Source organism: Hippichthys cyanospilos, chromosome 1 (genome assembly GCF_059441005.1).
Source record: "Hippichthys cyanospilos isolate Australia breed blue-spotted pipefish chromosome 1, RoL_Hcya_1.0, whole genome shotgun sequence".
In the NCBI taxonomy this organism is placed as follows: domain Eukaryota; kingdom Metazoa; phylum Chordata; class Actinopteri; order Syngnathiformes; family Syngnathidae; genus Hippichthys; species Hippichthys cyanospilos.
In genome coordinates this window covers 27,350,096-27,373,697 of record NC_142369.1, presented here as the reverse complement: position 1 = coordinate 27,373,697, position 23,602 = coordinate 27,350,096, and the positions used below count along the sequence as shown (strand labels likewise).

Genomic DNA, 23,602 nt, shown 5'->3' with positions numbered 1-23,602 from the left:
AAGAAAAACAACATATTAGTCAGGTTGTGGACATGTATCTATCCTTCCACGGTTAGACGCTCTTCTTTCATGTTAGTATATGTGAAGTTATATTAATTCTTAATGTTTTAAAGCAGTACTTCTCAAATACATTTGGGGCCAAGCCCCCCATCCCTCGCATCACCTCACGCCCCCCAGGGCGGCCCAGCCCACTATTTAAAAAGCAAAAGGCAAATATTGTATATGGTGTGTGTGTGAGAGAGAAAGTGGGGTGGGGGGTGAGGGATTTTGAAAATATCCAGTGCAGTAGCTTTCAACAAATTTGTATTAAGAAATTGCACTAAATGTCTTTGAACAAGGGTGATAACGAGATTTGGAACCAAAGGAAGTACAAACTGTTGTTCAGAATATCAAAATAAGGCATCCTAGGATTGCCTATAGAAGCCTCAGATCTTAAACAGGCAAAGCAGTGTTTTGAAAAATGCCCCTTTACTGGAGGATATTATGAACAGCCCTGAGATAGCGACATCAGCATGTTTTTGGCACTCCAGTCATTGTTTAAAAATAAAAAACATCCTGTTAAAAGAAAAAAAAATACTCTTGTCGGTTGAGCAGATGTTAAGTTAAAACAAAGCAAAGAAAAAAAAACATTGTAAATTCAAGAAAAAAAAAACTCAACCTGTTTGCTTCACATTGGCAACTCATAAGAGAGGCATCACAAAGCATGCTTTTATCCTTTTAGGTAATGTGAACATCTTGACATACATAAAACAGTCATCTGCAACCCACGCGGTTTACACACACTCCCCTTAAATAACAATATATTTAATTAAAAAAAAAAAGAACAGATACTCTTTCAAGACATATGGGCAGAAGTCCCTTGACTGACTTCGAAACGAGTGTGTTAAAAACATGCCTTTTAGGCCAGATACTGCCTATGCTTCTGCAGATGGTAAAAGGATTAAAATCAAAAGTCACAGCCTGCTAACGGTTGAAAATATTTTCCTGGCATCAGAAAGGGCATGCTCCTCCTTGACATCACAGAACTTTCTAACATATCTGCTCAGATGACTGCAAACTGCCGTGCAGTCTTCCATCTGCAATCATACTAGCAATCAGACAGCCTGATTTTCAGTGATCAGACTATAATTATTGCCTTAAAAAAATCACTATAGAGGCTCTTTTTCTCTTCAGAGGTATAGTAGAGATATCATAAAAATATTCAAATTGATCCAGGGGTGTAAAGCCACCTGTCTTCAACATAACTTTTGTTTGATGCGGAAGTCGGCAGCGGCATTCAACTTTTACATCGCAATCAGTTGGAACACCAAACATACAGTACAGAATACCACCAGCCTTTGAGCCTGAGTTGTAATTGGTGGTCCATTCTCATCGGTAAGGGCTGAACAGGGCTTTAAACTATAGGACTATGATTTACATACGTAAACAAAAAGGTACTTTGGCATGACTCTTTCCCCCAAACTCTATATCTGCCTATGTGTGTATATTATTCCTATGTGTATGTCAAACACCAACCATGGTTTAAAAAAAACTAAACAAGTCACGGACACCCCGTGCTTGGCAAGTATACAAAAGTATGTGATGATCACTGTGCCACACAAGTGAAATATGTGACATCCAATCGATGGAAATGATGGGCAATCTTAAGATAAACGTTTAAGCAGGTATAAACTGTTATGCAACAGAAACAAAAGAAGTGGCAGTAACATTTGTAGAACACCTTTCAAGAACAACGTATACAGGAGAAATCCTAAATTGGCCCTTTAACAATAAATCAAATGAATTAGGAAGAAGTGGTAAGTGAATCTGGCAAGCTGGCAAATATGTGAATGCAAATATGGAGTGTCAACCACTTGTATAAACAGTGTCTCACGACAGTGCAAAAGTGTCTAGACTTAGACAGTTCCTGCTAAAATTCAAGGGAAGTCAGGTAAAAATTTTCCCCTCACGGGTCATCAGTTTTTTGGGTTTGGTCATGTGACATTTGCAAGGTGAAGTTTGAGGCATCATGATTTAATTTTCAGTTGACAGCATATGGCAAAATGGCCACCCCATACGATATATAAAAATGGGTAAATTGTGCTGCTTAACTCGTGTTTCCAAAACACAATATTAAAAAAATTACAAAAATTGACTTGACTTCCCCTTTAATAAATAACATGTATAGGAACAAGAGCGCATTAACAATTAGTCATGCACTACTTTTTTTTTTTTTTTTTACCATCTTCCCTTTGGTATGGGATGTAGTGGTGTTGTAACAAGCAGCTTGATGAACAAGTGCTTCTACTGGAGGGAAAGTACATACTCTGAATCCCAAAGTCTGTACAGTAAATATCTCAGCACAGTCTCTATATTCATTTCGTATTTTATATGAAAAGTTGTGCTTGTGATTGGCTCATACTCAAGACCTGCACATTTAGACACATATGTCTGAGTAAAGGAGCAAAAATGCATCATCAATTGCTAGTTAAGTTTGTCCTGGAATATATACAGATTATTGGTGGTGGCCACAGCAATAATGTTGTCCAGGGGATGCCAGGCGGTGTGGAGGATCTTCTTATTGAAGTCCAAACTGTCTACACTGATCTCATCTTTCTTGCGCTTCCCACCAGAGCTTACTTTGCGAGGTTTAAGGACTGATTGCGGTTTGCTATTCTCCCTTGATGCCTCTAGGGTCACATCCTGCCTGTAGCCTCGATCAAACATCCTGAAGAAGTTATTGTAGGAACCAGTCATGAGTACGCTGCAGAAAGAACAGACAGTGAGGGTGAGACGGAGAGCCGAGCGAGCCGGATTAAAGGGCTGCGCAAAAATATAGAGCCGATAATAATCGCATGCGCAATATGCATAAGTCCTACAGGGCCGAGAACAAAACAAACAAATGTAAATGTTAATGCATTAAACCATAGGTGTCCAATTCCAGTCCTCGAGGGCCGGTATCCTGCATGTTTTTGAACCCTCTCTCTCAAACACACCTGATTCAAGTTATTAGGATCATTTTCAAGCTCCTGTTAATGAACTAATCATTTGAATCAGGTGTGTTGTGGATAGAAAACCGGAAAACATGCAGGATACCGGCCCTCGAGGACTTGTTTCACACCTATGCATTAAACGTTAAAGAGGAAGAGAATGGCATCCAATTGCCACTTCAAAAGAACCACAAGCCAACTTGCCAAGAGCTTCACTAGCATTAAAAGGTCAACCTAAAGCAGTTCTTTAACATAAAAGAAAAGGCATAACAAAGGAGGAATCAAAATCAATAAAAAAAGAAAGTAGGTTCTCACCTGTCGTTGCCATTCCAACAACACTCAAATTTGTCAAAGATGCAATCGTTCTCATAGAGTGAACACAGCTTGCTTCTGAGATAGTCGTGAACCTGATAAAGGACGACAATTTTGAGAATCTACAAACTACCTCATTTACAGATAGTTGAAATGGGATAGCATAACATACCTCGGGGCTCTACACTAACCTTTGCACTGGTAGCACTGCATAGGATTTGGTCACGCAATTTTGAGGTGAGGTACAGCTTGACTATTTCCTGATGTACAGTCGTCTCAATTTGCACAATTAAATTTGACGACTGACAGTGACTCAAGATATGATATTTGAAAAAATATTTACCTGTCACTAACTCTCTGCAACAACTAGCGGCTGGCAAATCATCATGCATTGATTAATTTTTTTTTCCTGCCGTGAGTTTGAAACGCTCAAGTGTTCTTGAATTCACCACGTACTTAGTTAAAAGCTAGCTATAACGTCAAAGACTAGTGCTACAGTATATTATACAATGAAACGCAACTGAATGGAATTCTCAGTGTCCTTCATCATCAATTGAATTTTTTTTCATGGCGTTATTCTTGATTATGGTATCTCTGTGTTCGCAATGACAATGAAGTCATGAAGATAATCAAGCTTGCTGCTTTGCCACCACAGCTGCAAAGGCTAATTCAAAATAAAAAGGCTACGGCATTGTTATCCATGCATTATCTGGTGTGATTACTTTTAAGTCAGCCAACAAAGTGCGCCATTGGCATGACACGTTGTTGCTTCTTTCTTGTCATGTCTTATTTTTACGGTGCACATCATCATCACGTCCATGTACATACTAATTAACACATCTACTTTTGCTGTATGATCGGATGAAATTTTCAGCAGCGCACTGTGTAAAGTTGGTTGTATTTACAGGTGAATTAATCGTAGTGTCCTGTACCTGATAAATTTCCACTGGACGAGTCTCCATATTGAGGTCCCAGATTTTAATGGACAGGTAGTCACGGGTCATCATGTAACGTCCACTGTGGCTAAATTTCACATCAGAAATTGATGATGTTATTTCTGAGAAGAAGGACCGATTGTTTGGGTCCTCTGGCTCTTCAAAAACTGTGGAGGGAAAAAAAAAAAAATCAACATATGCTGTGCATATATATATATATATATATATATATATATATATATATATATATATATATATATATATATATATATATATATATATATATTATACACATACACACACATATGTATATATACACATATAATACAGTGGGCCCCCGGTTTACGAACTCCCTCTTTTACGAACTTTTCGACTTACGAGCGTGGACCGCGGCGTTTTTTGTCCCCCTCTTACGCACAAACCTTTCGTCTTACGAACAATCCGACATGCCGGTCAATGTGTCCGTACTATTTTTTTGGCTTTGCTGCATTAACGAAATCAACTGTTCACGCATGTCACGATAACGCCGATATATTGCTCTTACAATGTCACAGTCACTGTCTCAGTCACGGAGATGCGGATATGCTATTGGCCGGCGTCACGTTAATCACAGAAATGCCGATATGCTATTGGCCGAACGCCTTTATCTAGCTTGATGGCACAGCTGGTCGGGATGGAAGGAAGGAGAGAACATGAGTGAAAAACGGAAGGAAGGAATGTTGTGAAGACTTTGCAAACTTTATCTGTTAGACATGGCTTCTAAAATTGCTAGTGGCGGTCAAGGAAGAATTAAGAGGATGATGACAATAGAAACCAAGCAGGAGATAATAAAAAAAAAATACGAAGATGGCGCACGCATGGTTAACCTTGCTCATGAGTATGGCCGTAATCACTGGCAATCTTCTAAGGGCAAGACTTTCCTTGCCGGGGGACGGATCTCAATCGACAACAAAATTGAGAGGCTTCTTCTATTATGGATTAAAGAGAAGGAAATCGCCGGTGATATGTGCTAGTTTGAGAAAAGTTTTTGTTTAAGAAAATAAATATATTAATTCTGCGGGTTGGTCTCTGCTCCCCTCCTCCTCCACCCAGCTCAAGTCACGTCGCCCCAAAGGTAAATGTCATTTTTCCTTTGTATATTTATGTTATTTATTTTAACTGTACAGTAGATTATGTTACTAATTTTTAATATGTGTATAAAGTCGTGGTGTTTTTACCTAAGGTTTTTGCACGCATTCACTAATTAACATAGGTTTGGATTGCCCGTCATACGAGCAATTCGAGTTACGAGCGTAGCTGCTGAACGGATTAAGTTCGTAACCCGTAATATATATATATATATATATATATATATATATATATATATATACATATACATACACACACACACACACACACACACACGCACACACACACACACACACACACACACTTCAATCCTTACTACAGTCCATTATCCTTGAGCCAACTCAAAAGATTGACAGGCACCAAGTTGAGTGAACAGAATTCTAGATTACAGACTTGCATCATTCTAAGACTTATCCTTCTGAAAATGAAAGTTAGATTTTCTTAGGTAGTTGAGTTATATCAGAGGTGAGTTCTGCTTACATTTGGCATGGTTGTCACACAGTGCGGACGCTCTCATGTCGCACAAACGGATGGCTCCTTTACTGCTACTGTACACAAATGTATTGCATTGGTTGGGATGGAACTCTGATGCGGTGATCACCTCAGTCAATTCCTCCATGTTAGCAGGCTTAATGTCAACAATATCTGAATAAGGAAAAGTTCAGGTCCAACGGAATGAGGAGACATGCCAATTTATGATCAAGAACTTCCCTAAGCATGTGTCTATTACAATGAAAAAAATGTTGAGTTGGCTCTAAATAATCAATTAAACTGTCAATTATGTATTTTGTTAGCATAAAAAAAATCTGCCATGAATTAAAAAGAAAGAATAATTCCAAAATCATAACATTTATTTTATAAGAAATTAAATTGTTACTATGTCAAAGGTGATTTATGATCAAGGGTGCACATAACTTGTACGCAGGTACGCATGGGCGACGAAAATTAGTATTTTGTATCGTCGCAAGCCTGACTTTGCGCATTTGCGAACCTACCTAACTTTCATTCATGACAACTGAGCCTTGGGTGATCCTTGTAGGCTACCTGGTGCTTGCGGGCAATGCATTGGTGACCCCTGCTTTACAATGACAAGGTATTTACCTCTGACTTCCTTGGACAGATTAAATTGTGGCCCAAACAAACCGCGCAATCCATAACCAATGGACTTTTGAACGTTTGAGGACGCAGGCTTGAATAACGCGACCGTAAAGCTTGTCCCTATGTGCATGCACAAACTGTGCACTGTTGGGAGCGACATTGAGGTGGACATTGAGCGAGATTGTTTTTAATGAAAGAAAGGGTGTGTACCAAAACCGATGTCCTGGTACTTATGTGAATAACCCATGAAAAAAATGTGCACCCCTGTGTATGATCATATTCATACCATATAGTTAACTGTGGAAAGATTACAATACCATGATACAGGCCCTTTAAATAAGGTTTTCAAATAATAGTTGGTGATTAAGTATTGTTGATCTAATTTAGAGTTTGCATTTTTTTTCAAATTGAGACTTTTTTTTTTGTTGATTGATGGATTGACTGAGACCATGTTTTCTGTTCTGCAATTCACTAGTCAGCTCTAAAAGCAGTGTGCGCTTTGCTCTATCTTTCCACATTACCAGAGCCATGCTAGACTGCATCTCCCCCTTACATTCTCTCTTGATAGCTGTCTTTCTCCACAGTGGAAAGCATGTGCCCAATTTTCAGCCTAGGAAAGATGAGCAGTTTCCAAAACTGATTATGTCTATGAGGAGCTAAAAAAGAAAGGATACTAAAGCTGCGATCCGTGATTTCCAAATGCCACAAGTTGATGCGAAGATCATCTGAGGACAGGTAGGTTTCGCAGTCACTGTTGACCGAGATGGAATTGATGTGGTAGGTGTGAGCATTTGCAAAGACCCTTCGGGGGCTGGCCTCCACCATCAGATCCATGGGCCTGAATATTGGTACCTGGTGTGCAAGGCCTGTGAGTTAACCTCTGTTTTTTTTTCCAGCCTAGAGAATGAAATGTTGACTTGTGAAGGCACAAGGAACCCACCCGTAGTGCTGTGACTGTATTCGGATCTCTGTATCGACCGTCATCTTCTTTCAAATTGTAACCTTCCGGTCTCTTGTCACGCTCGCTGATTTTCCACAGCTTTATGGTTTTATCTATCGAAAGACAATGACACAAAACACAACAGATCACTCAAAAGCAATTGATTTTAAAAATTTCTGGTTGTACCGTCATGTGAGTGAATCAACAAAAACAATTTTAATTTGAGCTTAATGACCGTTCACTTTCCATTTGCTTTGCCAGGAATCTTGAGGATATTTTTTACTATGTGTTCCTTGAAATGTTTTGAAATTTTGCCCAAGTCGAAGTTACTCAACTAATACAGTCAGAGCCAGCAAATATTGTGTCTTATGTTACACTGTTTGACCAACTTAAGTACACTTGTTTTAAACAATTTTACACTTTTATATGCTGCATATCTTTCACATTTACAATATGTTTAGAAGATGTTCTAGTTTTTCAAAATTCAGGAAAGGAATTTGCAGCATTATCTCTGGAGTAGAGACAAGTTAACTTACCATTTGTGGATAAAAGGAAGTGAGCAGCATTCTTTTGGGGTAACCATCGAATCTTGTTGATCTTCTCTTCGATCTCAAGGCTCTTCAGGTAGTCAAACTCAGGTTCATGGCTCTGGAAGGTGCTGTAAACATTGTACTCCCCGCGACAGTGAGGCTGATTCTTATGCTTAAAAATCAAAAAGTGAAGTTCAGACAATCAAACTCAATCAGACATTGACGACTCTAGATAAAATGTACCTCTGGCTCCTGTTGAAAGATGACTACACGACCACCTTTGTCTCCAGTGGCTAGCAACTCCCCAGAGTGGTTGAACTCAAGAGTGGAAATGATATCAGCTGCCATTAAAGAAGAGTCATAAAAGTTTTAATCTCAACATTCTTTTAACACAGTACCTCTATACAAGGCAACATGCAACCACAATGTCAAGACTGCCGTGATACTGACAACATGAAGTTCACTTGTTTTGTCACTTATGAGCAGCAGAAACAATTTCAATCATGGTAAAAACACAAAAGATCAGTGATGCAAGCCTGTATGGATGTACTATACACACACACACACACACACACACACACACACACACACACACACATTACACGATTCTGGTGCTAGCAGGGTTCGTCATTAAAGCCCCGTTGGCCAGCATGATCCAGGTTGTGGTAGCCCTGCCAAAACAGCACTATCCCTAACTTATAACTGCTTAACGAACCTTCTCATGGATGAAATCATAATGCGTGTTGTTTCAGTGGCAAAAATGCATGCGAGTATGGCATCAGTGGGCGATCAAGGCAGCCACTTTAAAAAGATATCCATAATCAGTACTAATATATACAGGTATATATTGTGATATAAAACAGTACTAAACAAAATGTATAATTATATGTGTAGGCCTACCTGAAAGTGATCACTTGTGTAGACTAGGGCCAAAATGCACACGAGTGCTTAGTGCACAATGCGTTATTGAATGGGGGCAATTGAATGACTGCATCAGGGGTAAATAGAGATAAGCTTATTGAAATTGTGACAAACCTAAACACATAAAACACATTACGCACACACACATACATATACACACATACATACATACATACATACACATACACACACACACACACACACATACATACATACATATACAGTGGTACCTCGGTACTCGACCGCCTCTATACTCGCCCAAATCGGTGCTCGACCAAAAAATTCAAGTAGATAATGCATCGGACCTCAAACAGATTTTCGGTGCTCGACTAGCCGAGCCGAGCCGAGCCGAGCCGAGCCGACCCGAACGCGCTCCTCGGCCCTTCTCGGCCAGCGGGTAAGCGCCAGTTCAACTCAGACCGCCAGCGGAGTAAGACGTTTGTTCGAGTATTTCTTCCCGGATTTAAACTTTTTCGTGTTGCTCTAGCCCTTAATAATGGGTCCAAAGAAAGACAGTGATAAGGGGAAGGCAAAGAGGAAAACAATGAGGACCACTATTGAACCGAAGAAGGAAATTATAGCAAAATATGAACGCGGTGTACCTCGCGTCGCAGTTAGCTAGCGTCATCATGGAAGGAGTAACTCCCTCCCGTCCTCTCCACATCCATTCCTGTATGCCATCAACCACTCTCCAAAACGTAAGTAAATTATACAAAATGGTTTATAATGCTTTATTTATCTTTATCTTTATCATGTACTGCTTGTGCACATTTACTTGTGCACACATACTTTCCATTATTTCTTATGGGAAAATTGCTTTCGGTGTTCGAACAAATCGGTGCTCGACCACCACCTCAGAACGGATTATGGTCGAGTACCGAGGTACCACTGTATACATATATGTGTGTGTGTATACATATATATATATATATATATATATATATATACATATATATATATATATATATATATATATATATATACATATATATATATATATATATACATATATATACATATATATATATATACATATATATATATATATATATATATATATATATATATATATACATATATATATATATATATATATATATATATATACATATATATATATATATATATATACATATCCCTGAATTGGTTGTCAGTCAATAACAGGGCACACAGAGATGAATAACCACTCACACACCCAATCACATCTAAAGACAATTTAGTATATGTCCAATACCTATGCCATTCATGTTTTTGGAGTGTGGGAGGAAGCTGGAGTGCTCGGAGAGAACCATGCGGGCTCGGGGGAAACATGCAAACTCCACACAAGAATGCCAGAGCAAGGTGGATTTGAACTTGATGTGCTGACTATAAATAAGTTTACTATCTATAAAAATGGTGTAAGTATACCTAAACTTGCATCCTTTTTAACATGACTAAAGAAAAAAGCAATATAAATCAACTTTCAACAACTGTTCATTATTTTTTTACACCATTTATACAGGTTATAGCTTTGTCTAAAACTGAAAAAAAAAAACTTAAGTGCATCAAAGCGCCTGAAACAAAAAAACAACAAAAAAAATTCTTATTTTATTGCAAGTATTTTCCGCACTATAAGGCACACCGGACTATAAGGCACCCCCTCAATTAATGACAATTAATGAATCAGCTTTTGAAAAAAAATTAAGGCTTTTAGGTGTGTCTTATAGTGCGGAAAATACGGTAATCTTCACATGGCAAAAACAAAGCCTTTTCTCTGGCGTCGTTATCCCCCCCCCCCCCCCCCCCCCCCCCCCCCCAACCCGGCATCAAGTTGTGCCCCTCAGAGGGGCCCGCCCCACTATTTTGAGAAGCACTGAGATAATTTTACGTAGTTAAGTGTTGTGGCTTCAAATTTACAACTAAATATATGCACTTTATCAATATAACATATTTTTCTCTTCATGTTGCCAATATGCTGCTATGTTAAAAAGTATTACAATTCAAGAAATATGACTTTATTTAGATTTAAAGTAATAATGATAATGACAAATCATCGAGAGCTCTATTAATCACCTTTTGGTGTGGCATTACACTAGTCTTGAGTTCTCGTGTAAATAAAAAGTTCAATGTTTTTCAGGCCGTGCTTTACATTAGTTTACTGATCTGTTTTTATTATGTATTCACGCTCATGTGACAGGAAGTGCAACTCCCAGGTTTAAAAACATTTTGGTCTTTTTATAACCTGAAGCATGAAGTGCAGAAAAACAAAGTGAGTGGGAAAAAGCAGAGCTAACTATACAATACACGAGAGACTGAAGTTGAATTCAGGACAGGATGCAGCTCTTTGCACTCTTCCCAATAATTCACACAACTTGAACCTTCTCTTATGGGAACAAAACAGCAAAGAATGGCTGACAGTCCCAAAGTCACAAGAGAATCACAAGGGACTTCTCTAAAAGTCAACAGCTGTCAGGCTACTCACGCATATTTAATGGTATGATGGCATCCAAAAGATATCACAAGTATTTTTAGCTACATGATGATGACAAGATTCCACAAGAGAGATATGGACAACAATACTACAATACAACAATAATAAATGTTTTTCTGTCCAACTGTTGTCGGTGAAACTTAGGATGCAGAGTTTACTGTAAACAATGGAGATTTACTGTGGCGAAAACTACAACAGCAATACAGTATATAGATATAAAAAACAAAAAAAAAAAGATTAAGGCCCAAGTGAATGTGAATAGTTGTGCTTTGGCTTGTAAATCAGAGAAAATAATTGAAGTGTCTGTACAATGAATGAATGACTCATTTATAGTACGCATGTTCACACCAACATGGAAAGAAATATTTCCCACATTTGATTTGATGGCGTTTTGCTGCAGGAGTGAACGGGGAACCATTCGCTTCATTCGCAACCACCGGCGAAAGGGACGGGAGTCGCTTGGGAGACAATTATTGTGCAGTTTAAAGATGGTCGGGAAAAGAGACCGCCGCTGAGCACTTCCACTTCTTTTTTTGTGACTGTGGTGAAGCCAATCTTTTCTCCTAGAGCTCCTTTATTTTTTTTTCTTCGCGCTGCATGTCTCTTACGTTCCAACAACACTCAGCTGACAGCAAATGAGCAGGCACCAGGACCAAAGTGGTGCATCAAAAACTTCTGTCTTTAATCCCAAATTTTCTCAAAAAAAGCCCTTTGAACCGTTCCTATTTTGGCAACAATAAAAAATATGAAATCAACTGTGTCATGCGCTGTTAATACTTTGTGGTCTTTAATCAACTATTTTGAGGAAATAGACTCTGTTAAAAATACCCCAATAAAATGACAGCTCACATCCATATAATTGGCAAATGGCCAGGGACATTCAGGTGTGACTCAGTAGAGTATACATTTGCAAAGTTGCACGCACAAAGTATCAAAAGGAACAAAATTTCTGAAAGCCATGTGAACTTTCATTTTGATATCGTTGATGTCTTTTGTCCTCACTTTTAAGACAATCCAGCAAACTAGTAGAACAACTAGATTCTAAGCAATAGAATGAATACATCTTTGTAAACTATGGCACTAGTAACACTACTATGCCTCCCAAAAATAGGAATGTCTAGGTCTTAGAGCCTACTTGTTGCACCAACTAATGTGGACATTTCACCACAACCAAATTCGTCAAAGTTATTCCACTAGTGCTCTGAAGTGTCCTGCTTCTTTTACAAGTGACCAACGGGACTAGTGGGTACCAAGAATGTGCAGTATTCGTGTGCATGAACCCTTATTTGTGTATCAAAGATATTAAATATACCCATTTCATACATGCATCAAGTGTTAATGAGCGAGAGGAAAAGTCAGATGGACTCACCTTCCGCGACGTCGTCATCTACTGCTCCTTTGACCTGGGAAAAGCACCATTGCACCTCGTCGCTCTCATCACCGACCCCTGCAGGAAGTATAGTCACTTTCATGACACCACACCGATAGAGTAACTTTGTAAGAAACAAGTGAGGAACGCTCACATCACTAGCATCTGCCTAGCATGCTAGCTAGCTCCTAGTTGTGAACCACAAACAGACTTTGTATAGTTGCTTTTTATTCCCGGCTCACTAACCAGTAACCGCAGCATCGCCCTGTCTTTGTATTTATACCTGCCATGGTGGTGGTCCAGGGGGAGAGGGGGTCTTTGAAGTGGGTTCAAGCCCTGGACTGAGCAGTGCGAGCAATGCTGCTGTTGACCCCGCCGCTTCTGCTTTACGACTGCCGATGAGATACTGTGGAGGAATGAAACTGCGAGCGGTGCCAAAGTGTTTTAGAGAGGCCTACACAAAATTGGCCCAACTGTTGTAAAAAAAAAAAAAAAAATCTCGATTGTTTTTTTTTTTTTTAACAAAGTACTCCTCGTAACTGATGTTCAGACTTTGCGCTCTACTTTTAGAATTCCCTCTTCCCTGCCTCTCCCACATTACACGTTCAAAATGGCGCAACGCGGGTGGCGTTGACAACTGTGTAAGCGTCACACCGGGAAAGCGGCAAGAGTGAGCTAAGAAAATGGTTGATAATTTAGTCCTGAGTGGTTTTGTCTGTGCCAAATAGCTCGACCCACCGCCATTATGACATTTTTAAATCATAGTATGTTTCTCGTTGTTGTTTGTTTAGTTGCAAAGTGGCGGTGACTTTCTTTTGGAAATAGTCGGAAACGCCAAACCCCGCCCATGTGGAATGGTAATGTGAAATAAATCGAACGCAACAACGCACAGCGTTTTGACAACAACAACAACAAAATGTTTTACATTAGAGCTTTTAATACATCTTACCTCGCACTTACATTTGATCCCTTGTAAGTTCGTAATATACAACATTTAACGTATTCACATGTATGTGATCTCATTACATTTTGGTATTCGTTGACTACCCCTATCATCGATCAGCACATGAAACAGACACACGACATGAGTGTTACAAGCAGCGTTTAAAAAGTAAAACGAATGCATGGATTTTAATGAGGGGTCTACTTGTAAGTGCAAGAGAGACAAAAATCAGCAATAAAATGGTTTAGCCAGGTTACTGTATTGAAATGAGAAGCTTGTGGCGAGGCGAAGAAACCACACGTTGCTGTGCTAGTGGAGATCTTTACTCTTCGCATGCCATCACAAAAACTGATACAACAAAGTCCAAAACAGCAAAGACAAAGCCCCCCCCCGAACACCCAGAAAGGCATAACGGAAAACCCCACAGGGTATTCACCAGTCTGGCACCGAGTCTCAGTCCGGTCCTGGGCTGTGTATGTGACACCAGGGGCCCAGGTGCGACAGGAGTAAGGGTGAGACGCTCAGCGTGAAAACCATGAGGTAGCCTTGGCAAAGGGATGTTCTGAAGTTCCGCAGGAGCCGGAGTGGCAGTGCTGACCCGCATGCTGGCAGGCACAGTGTGCTTCCGAGGGACGGCCGGTCGTGGCTGTGTCCCAGTCTGTGCCTGGGCCTGAACCTGCTGCGGCACCAACACCAGCTGACCCGCTCCGATGTATACTCGGACCATACCTGCGGGCATGGTGAATCGAAGGGGCGGCTGAATGATGGTGGCTGGAGGCCTACTGCTGAGGCCGGACGGACATCGGTAGTAGATGAGGCCGCCCGGCTGGAAGATCCCGGTCGACGGCCAGGGACTCCGAAATTGGACTGCACAGCCGTTCTCACCAGCGCCCGTACCAGCCTGTTGCTGGCTGGCTCGATCCCTGGTGCGCCAAGGGACTGGGCGACGGGTGAGAGGACCCTTGTCGGGGTGCTGGCTGGCTGACGTGGTACCAGCTTGCTGCATTACCTGACGTATAGAAGGCTGGTGGAGGGATGCCACGATGTGGGACGTCTGCGGTGATTCCTCGCTGAAACATTCTGACGTCCGGGGTCACCCATGTGGCGAGACTACATCTCCAACAGCCTGACGAAACTTTCTAACGTCTGGGATAATAATATGGCAAGATGACCCATCCGGGGTCACCCATTCTAATGTCCGGGGTCAACAATGTGGCGAGGCGAAGAAACCACATGTTGCTGTGCTAGTGGAGATCTTTACTCTTCGCATGCCATCACAAAAACTGATACAACAAAGTCCAAAACAGCAAAGACAAAGCCAGCAGGTTCAAAGCATCAAAGGATCATAGCAACATGCCTACTGGGTGAGAGACATGGTCCTAGTGTCCGCCACACTAGGACCATGTCTCTCACCCAGTCGGCATGTTGCTTTGATCCTTTGATGCTTTGGTCACCTTGCTGGGGGTTGGATGGACTTTGTTGAATGTAAGCAATGTCCCGGTTGGCAATCGGCATTCACCAGAAGCAAGATCATCTATAGAACAAGATGAGCAATCTTCAAATGAGCAATAGATCCAGGGCTTTGTTTCTCTACAAGATCATTGGAAAGCTTCATGATTTAGATGTCCAATCTCAGTGTGAAAGCGAGGACAAAGGCAGATGCCTCAGCTCGGAAGAAAGCGAGGGACCGCACAACATCAGTCCGCAGGTTCGAGAAAGATCAGATCCACGACCTTCTGATAGCAGCGACGGAGGAGTGTTCTCTGGAGATTTCAGACGCAGAGCAAGAGTCACTTCGGGAGGATGCTCTTCTGATCCATCAAGGCCTCGACAGCCTACAACTGCTTCGAACTTGGTGAGCTTGGAGTCGGTTGCCAACCTAGTCACAGAGAAGCTTAAGCCTCAGACAACGGAACTCCGAGAGATCCGGGACCTCTTGACTTCCCTCAAAGACGACATCTGTACCCTATCCTGCCAGGTATCTTGTCTGGAGAGACATGGTCCTAGTGTCCGCCACAAGCTAAGCAATAAAACAGGAGGAATATACATAATCCCGATCATTTATTTGCTCTGTCCGCTAAATATAATAGTTCAATCTCTTTGTTCTCCTGTCCGCTAAATATAATAGTTCAATCTCTTTGTTCTGTACGATAAATATTTCAGCCTCTCCGTGATCTGTGATGTTGTTAACAACCAAAATAACACACTATTTACCGTGACCACGGCAATAGTTTAAAGATGCACACATTTTATTTTTATTCGTGCGTGCATTCGTCTTCATTTTACTTATTTCTCCTCTTCATAATTCTACGATTGCAATTGCGCAAAACTTTGCTTATAATGATAAGAAGCAACGTTTGACGCAGATGAAATATTTTAATAGTTTAATTGCTTTCACCTGCAACAGATTTGATCAATCAATTCATACACAATCTTGACACTTTGTGATAGTAACTTGTGCTAAACAAGAAAAACGTGGACACTTAAAGTGTTACTTTAGTGTGGGACTCTAAAATGTATCATTTTCCGATTGAGTAACGAGCTCCACGCCCAAGAGCAGGTCTCTGAGTCTTTTTACTTTCCCACCATGTAGTAAGTGGTCCATCGAGCGAGAAGCAAGGCTCCAAAAAGCACAGTGTAGCTGAAGAGGACAAATTTGAGGATTTCCCTGAATGTCCGCAGGAAGCGGATAAACAAAGGCTCAGAATCCAGGTGCACCTGCTGTGTCTTGTACCTGGGAGCAGCAGGAGTCAGGTGTCCCATGTTCCCACCTCGTCCCATTCTGCAAATACATTTGTCACGATACGAAATAATGGAGCACATAAATTATGTACATGAATCCAAGCCATTGTATTAGAGGACACACACACACTTACACTCTGTTGACAACTTTTACATAATTTATCTGCAAAGTGCGCTAATAGGTTTCGGTATTGATCTTAACGCCACAAACAGCCTTTCACTCATTAGTTTAGCTCTTATATTCTCTTCAAATATTCATACATACAATGACTAAAATATGTACAAAAACATTAAAACATTACATTTACATCGAAAGAGACGAAAACGTGAAGCAGTAGTACATGCTGCAGCCAAACGTTTAATAATTGTCCAAGAGGAAGCTTTAAAAGATTTTAATTTTGAAAAGCACATTTACACATAAAATACACTTTTACAAGAATGTACTGATCATGCAGCAAGATAAAATTGCGGTTCAATTTTAATCCAGCAAATAGTAACCAAATGAAATATGAATCAAAAGGAAACGAAGCAAAGATCCACAAGGAGCAGTCATTGCTATCGTGAGAAATAAAAGCTCGATAACTCACACCTTGACGTTGTTGTAGAAAGACCAGTGGGCGCTGTTCACAGAGTGGGCTGGTACACTTCTTGTCGTGAAGTTGGCTGGTGCAACCGGGAGCCTTTCAACTCCCAGCCAGGAGGAGCTAAAGACAAGAACTGATCTCAAGGATCTATTTCTCCGGGGATTGCGCCTAATGGTAGTTTTACCTCCTGTGCACCTGCTCCTCAGACACACCCTAGTATAATGATATAAAACCCGGTGAGCAAATCTCACTCATAAGTCTGACTATAAATAAACGAACATAGATTTATCTATGAAGAGTGCATCCACTATGTCCTGTCAGCAGACAAGCCTGTTTATACAGCAAAGACTAGGAGTCGCTATTGACTGAAGACCTAAAACCCTGCTAACGCACAGTTATTCTCTGCCGGAACATTGAGCAAATGGCCTCCTAATTCAATCAGTGTCCTGTGCTGTCAAATGATAGGATGCTATGGCCTGAGCTCTCCAGACGGCGCAGGAGCATTATCAGATGATTGGGAGGCCTGTTACTGCACTAATTGCTCCTTCCGAGGGCTGGGCCAGTACTGACAGCTGTACTCCCACCGCCCTCATCAAAATCCCTGTTCAGATTCACATCAGTATTACAGACAGTAGTTACTAATAATGGGACCAGCTTGACTTTGGGTAAATATTTTATCTGGAAGAAATAAACACGAAAAGAGGAATGTTCCAAGAACAACAGTAATAATATAAATGAATTTTTTGAAGCAGTGCACTTTGATAACGTTTCATGAATACATATAGTACATTATATACAGTAGCTTTGTTATAAATCTTACAGTATTCAGTAACTGTTGCAATCAGACTTTTTTTTTGTAATAATAGCCTCAGTACAACTCAAGAACAACAACAGCCTAATCAGTTTCCTTAACACGGGCATCAGTGAGACACCTGCAGCATGCTGATACTGATATGAAGACTGGTCAGTCAAAGGGTTCTTTGATGTGTCCAGGTGTGCCACAGCTCACTCAGTGCATCTGAGCTTCGGGTCGGTCCATGAGAGATTTGATCCAAGTAGCACCGTTGATGAGCTTAGTTGTGGCTATAACGTATTCCATCCCGCTGTCCTCCATTTGAGAAAGGAAACGGAGAGCTGCTATTTCTGCATATGTCACTCCGCCCAGAAAAAACACCAGCGTCGTCCTATTCTCGCCCTGCTGGCCTGCAAATTGGTGAAGATTGCATGTTTGTATACTGCTTAATTGTATGAGTGAAAAAGTCAGCCCATCAGATTTTTTTGTAATCCACAGCTGTGATTATATATATAAGTACGTAGTTAAAAAAAAATTACAATACAGTAGATACCATAAGATACCATAATAGAAAAAAAAATACATTAAAAGCATCCAATTATCCATTAGGTTTGGTGAGACTTTTCTATTATCACCATTGAAAATATGTTCCAACACGGGCAAGCAGAAGCAAGTCACAACATCTAAATTTCACAGTCCTAATTAACATATTTCAAAGCAAGTGTTATTCCCACCAGTGTTGACACCTCCGACAGCCAATATGGCAGCAATAGTGGTGACTTGACAAATGCTGCGCTGTTATCTATCCCTTTCTTTGATACGCGTACACAAACAAAGACGAGTAAACTGACAGAGGTAGGGTCACAATGTCAGCTCGGTGCAATCCGTCTACTCATTCAGCTTTAGACCTCGCATGAACAAAGCCTTACTCTTATCTCCATCTTGCAGGCAGAAGGCTTTTGGAAAGCAATGTTTGTAAATGTCCTTACGTTTTTTATGGAGTCCAGCTGGCAGCTGCTGGCGCTCCTCAAAGTGTGGACCTGGAAGCATCTTCAGAACCTCCTCGATGCTCCGCCAGCCTGGCCTGGCCAACACTTGGGTGAGTCGGATGCTTAATGGAGCGTAGCCACTGTATACATATGAAATGTCATTGGGGTTCTATGAGAAAAAAAAAAGAAACAAAACCATCAAATATGTCTGTGTTCTCGTCACAGTTAAGTACTGAAGCACAAGATCTCTCCACGAGTCCTACTTGTTCATTTGCATCCTCCATCCACAGTTTCAGGGTTTTTCTAATGGTAGGGTAATTATTCCTCGAGCTTGTCTGTGGTTTCAGAAGACCCCCTTTCTCGAGGTTGTTCAATGTGAGGATGTGCTCAAAGCCATAAGTCTTGGAAAAAAAACACACATGCAGATATTAATGTTTATCGCCAATAAGACAATTTCAAAAACAAGTAATGAAATCAATCACAATGCATTATTCCGTACTATACGCAAAAAGCACTGACATACACTATAACATGACCTGGCAATTCCCCTTAAATCTCAATTCTTTTATTTTTGCCCAAAACATTTTGGACAATTGCGCAATGCAGGGGCAAATCCATATTTGAACTTCTATAAAAGTCATGGCAAAGGGTCCTACAAATATTAGCCCATACACATATACATTATCCATGGAGTAAGATTTGGAATGATTTATTGGACAGTTTCAATTGATTTTACTTTTTGACCGTACCTGGAGAATCTCTCGCTTGTAGTAATCCAGGAGCTTCTGTTTGAGGCCATTGTTACAGACTGACTGCATGCACACAAGACGTAGAATCTTGATGAGGGGATCTTTCTGGCCAATGCAGTCTTCAATGTACGTGTTCACCTGGATTATAAAATGTTCAATGTTTTGCAAATCTGTTTTTGGCACCAAACTTGCACTATTAAAATATCTACATATGTGCACTTGTTTAAATAAAAGATGGGTTCAAGGATCACCTTATCTGTGTCAACCCCAGTCATGAACTCTTGTTCCACAGTTAGGTTATCAAAGAAAGCCTCTGATGCTGAAACAGACACAACCCCAAAGAAACACATTTTTATTACAAGTCAAAAGAGCAGAGCAACTGATTGTTTACAGACTTGTGATATCCTTAATTAGTTCGGCAATAGATGTGTGGTTGGCCAGGGAGCTCCGTGCTGCCTGCATATGAGGCAATTGGGACACAAACTGCTTAATTTCACCCACTGTTTTAGCATTGTGCCGTTCCTGTAAAAATCAGACAACAATCGTCACATATCTAAAGGTCATCTGCCATATTCACCTGATAAGAAAGCATTATTGTTTAGATTCCTGGCGGGAAAAGCATTTAATCTTATTTCTTCACAATTGCCATCAACTCCCGAACCATATGGATTTTTTTCTCAAGACCTTTGTGATAACATGTCAGAATGCAATCGGATCTGTGTGTAATTCAATTATGTGGTCAGAAAGAGATAACAAAATAGTGTCAAAGTAGATTTTTTAAGTACAGCACACACATTTGCACATTTCAAAGTTGGCAAACAAACCAGGGTGGTTTAAAAATAGAGTAGGACCAAACCTCAAAGGCAGCAGAAATTATTTTGGCCTTTTTACTGAGTGCTGCTCCAACAGCGTTAAAGTTTTTGTCACGGATTTCGGCATAAAGTTCCTCTGCTGAGTTTAGTTGCAACTTTTTGGGCTCCGTGGGCAAATCTTTACTAGCTTCGCCTTGTTTTTTCTGGGCAAATTTCTCAGGTGGTAACTTGACATTACCTGCAAAAGACATTGAAATAGAGCTTCACCACTAAACAAAGGCGTAAGAAACACTGCATTCATATACAGTACAGTATTATAAATAATTCTCACCATTATTGATTCCATAGAGCTCATCAATAAGACCTTCATATGTGAGCTGTGTAGCAAGAGGAGTTAGCAGGTCTACATTTCGGTCCAAAAGGAGCAGTGTGTCAAACACGGGCAGGATCTGATTCTGAATCCCTGCAAACTCTCTTTTCATCCTCAGCATCATGTTGGCAACATGCTGATAGCAAGCAGAAGACATAAGTCAATAAATACCAGTTGACATGAAATCAGATGCTTTGCTGTTTAATTATTTTGGCTTTTAAATGATCATACCCACCCGTGCACACTCTCCTTTCCCATAAATCTGTGGTATCGTGCCATACAACGCCTGTAGAGTCATAAGGCCCTTTGCTGTGTGGTAAAGGCTTGTTTGGTCATTTTCCAAGTAGCACTCCTTTTAAAAGATGAAAATAGATTATCACACTCATGACAAAAATGTGACATTTTTCTAATTTATTTCATGTTATAGTATCATTTTTCCAAAATCGTCTGCCAATTGTTAATATGATAACCATTTCTTGTAGAAAACGATTGTAATCTCTACTTTGACCACTGGATGCCACTATACTCGTTGGATACATCCACGCAAGGGTGTCGAACTGATTTCTATCGTGGGCCACATTGTACTTACAGTGTCTGTTAGAGGGCCGAAATTAATCTACAAAGAGTTTAAAAAAGCTTCAATTTTAACGTACCCCTTTAATTTCTCTAAAATCCTGAACATTTAGGACTTAAAAATAGAAAAACATGTGTCTAATAAACGCCATTTTTGCCGGTTTACATCTTTACCTAGTTTTGAATACAGAGGCTGATAAAAACTGTTCAAAAGATAGATCGGGAACAGAAAATGGCTATTTTTTAAGACAATCTGCTAGTTTAGTAAGTAACTTGAAATCAAATTAGCATTTGGCGGGCCACATGAAATGATGTGCCGGGCCGGTTCTGGCTCCCGGGCCTTGAGTTTGACACCTGTGCTCTATAGCTATCTTAACAAGTTGTCCTCACAAGGAACACGGGCTTGCTGGTGCCTAACCCAGCCGCCGAGGCAGCAAGCGTGCACAGAGATGAACAACCAGTCACACTCACAAACCCACTAGAGGGCAATTAGGAGTGTCTAATATACCTACTATGCATGTTTTGGGGAACCTTGGGGGAACCCGGAGTACCTGGAGAAAGCCCATGCGGGCACGGGGAGAGCATCCAAACACAAGGCAGGAGCCAGAAACAAACCCGCGACCTCTGAAGCATGAGGTGGACATGCTAACCAGTCTTTCACAGTGTGGTCTCATCGATTACGATCAGCTCAATTTTAGCAGAACCCTGTGATTTTTAAGTATTTATTCAATTTCAATTCTCTGCCTATGATTGAACTCTTTTATAAAATTTTAAAATATATTTAGAACGTTTTCCTCACACTGTAATTTTAATGAGAAATATTTAGTTTAAAGTGTGTACTTCAAATCATATGCAGCACATTAATTACATTTTGTATGAGATCTCTATTTTATGTAACAGTGACCGGCTGGCCAACCGGTGCCAAAGTTTACAGACAAAATCAAGATGATCAAAATACTCAATATTGTATTTGAGTGTTGCACTCTTAAATAGATCCATAATGAAGGATCCTTTTATAATAATATAGTATGACAAATACTAAATATGAAATCATTATTTAACTTCATCATATTATATCATGAATAAACAGGGCGACTGCCAGTTCTAGCTAGGCCACCTTGGCTCTTGGTGGTTCTCTTAAAAGACTTAGTGTAGGATCCTGCCTTTATAAGAGAAGATGTGCTACATTTCAAGAGAAGCGTGGTGACTTTTTTTTTATGCAAAGATTAAACACACCCGGAAAGCACTTTCATATTCCATAGACAGTAGGTCGCCATCATAGGGAATCAGGTCCAGGATATACTCATCAATGTTGATAAAGGAGCCCAGCACACCCTGCTCCTTTAGCCTTTGTTCACACAACATGCTCCGCCGGGGTACAAACAGGATGTGGAAGTCACGTGTCGAATGAAGCTTATCTTCACTGACAACACAAAATAAAAGTCACGGGTATGGGGATGATGCTGGAGGGCTTCAAATCTTGGACTTATTTTGAAGGAGCAAATGTACTATTTGTTGTTGGGTACGTTTTGAAAGCGAGGCACATAAATCCTACCTGAATACATTCTCAGCAATAATATCCATCAGCTCTAGTCGGGGGCGAACAAAGAAGATGATGTTTTTGACATCTGCAGAAGGGAGCCGACCACTTTTGAGGGTGAACATCTTTTCCACTTCATGTTCCTGAATCAAGGAAAAACATGTATTTGTGATACCAAAGTATTAAGTAAACCTGCTAATCGGTTTTCGGCTTGCCCCATCAGAGATCGCCATCATGACGTTATAAATGGAGAAAACACTGCCAGTCAATCACAACTCTGCATCGTTGTTAACGATGTAGAAGAGGCGGTGATTTTGTGTTCAACGAAAAACTCTTAAGTAATATGAATACACATGAAGAGTGCAATTACCTTCAGCAAAGAATATTGTGCTATTAGTCCAAATGGTCCAGTCAGATATTCATCCCAAACTATAGCCTGTAGAAACAACATTACCAGCATTTCAAAGATCGTCAGTTACATATTTTCGAGAACGATGCCACTTTTAACTCCTATCGCTCAGCTAAAGCTACCACGCTCTCAATGCCTGACTCGCTCCCCCTGTCCGTGACAGAGATGATTATTGTTCCTCCCTACATATTGAATGTTACCTTGCTTCCCGAACACTTGTCCAAGAACTCCCTTAGCTCTTTTCGTGCTGCTTCTCTCAAAATGTTTAAATTGACTCTCCCGTATGATAAGTGAGCGGCCATTTTTCTTTTTGGGAGTGCAGAGCAAATCAGGTGACTCGCAGCCACGTCACGTGACCAGCGAAACGCTATTCATTCTGTTCTGTACGACATAAAATTTCTTTAGACATGCACGCCTCATTGAGCG

At 40.5% G+C, this 23,602-nt stretch overlaps 2 protein-coding genes and 1 long non-coding RNA gene across 3 annotated transcripts; 1 reads left to right on the top strand and 2 right to left on the bottom strand.

Moving 5' to 3' along the window:
- Positions 1-286: 286 nt before the first annotated feature.
- Positions 287-13,259, bottom strand: LOC148429941 (serine/threonine-protein phosphatase 2A 55 kDa regulatory subunit B alpha isoform-like). The gene is made up of 10 exons (XM_088417641.1): positions 12,956-13,259; positions 12,673-12,750; positions 8,156-8,253; positions 7,919-8,084; positions 7,383-7,495; positions 7,117-7,294; positions 5,825-5,989; positions 4,214-4,383; positions 3,285-3,376; positions 287-2,743 (listed from the first exon to the last, which is right to left on the bottom strand). Exons 1-10 carry the CDS (start codon positions 12,960-12,962, stop codon positions 2,464-2,466), a joined length of 1,347 nt encoding a protein of 448 aa, XP_088273767.1. The 5' UTR covers positions 12,963-13,259; the 3' UTR covers positions 287-2,463.
- Positions 13,260-15,017: 1,758 nt separating this feature from the next.
- Positions 15,018-20,842, top strand: LOC148429940 (uncharacterized). The gene is made up of 3 exons (XR_015866106.1): positions 15,018-15,593; positions 18,742-18,833; positions 20,633-20,842. It is a non-coding gene; the product is annotated as an uncharacterized LOC148429940 (long non-coding RNA).
- Positions 16,734-23,500, bottom strand: vps33a (VPS33A core subunit of CORVET and HOPS complexes). Its single transcript, XM_088419105.1, has 13 exons — positions 23,377-23,500; positions 23,138-23,203; positions 22,783-22,910; positions 22,464-22,650; positions 20,890-21,006; positions 20,616-20,790; positions 20,329-20,522; positions 19,868-19,994; positions 19,724-19,791; positions 19,473-19,610; positions 18,987-19,124; positions 18,724-18,892; positions 16,734-18,144 (listed from the first exon to the last, which is right to left on the bottom strand). Exons 1-13 carry the CDS (start codon positions 23,476-23,478, stop codon positions 17,951-17,953), a joined length of 1,803 nt encoding a protein of 600 aa, XP_088275231.1. The 5' UTR covers positions 23,479-23,500; the 3' UTR covers positions 16,734-17,950.
- Positions 23,501-23,602: the final 102 nt, after the last annotated feature.

Coding starts and splice junctions, on each gene's coding strand:
- LOC148429941 (XM_088417641.1), bottom strand. Junction 4,384..5,824: donor GTGTGACAACCATGCCAAAT/GTAAGCAGAACT, acceptor TTCCCTCCACAG/TTTTTGAAGAGCCAGAGGAC. Junction 2,744..3,284: donor TGTTGGAATGGCAACGACAG/GTGAGAACCTAC, acceptor TTCTTTCTGCAG/CGTACTCATGACTGGTTCCT.
- vps33a (XM_088419105.1), bottom strand. CDS start 23,478: ATGGCCGCTCACTTATCATACGGGAGAGTCAATTTAAACATTTTGAGA. Junction 19,792..19,867: donor ACTAATTAAGGATATCACAA/GTCTGTAAACAA, acceptor TGTCTGTTTCAG/CATCAGAGGCTTTCTTTGAT. Junction 19,125..19,472: donor ACAAGCGAGAGATTCTCCAG/GTACGGTCAAAA, acceptor TTTTTTTCCAAG/ACTTATGGCTTTGAGCACAT.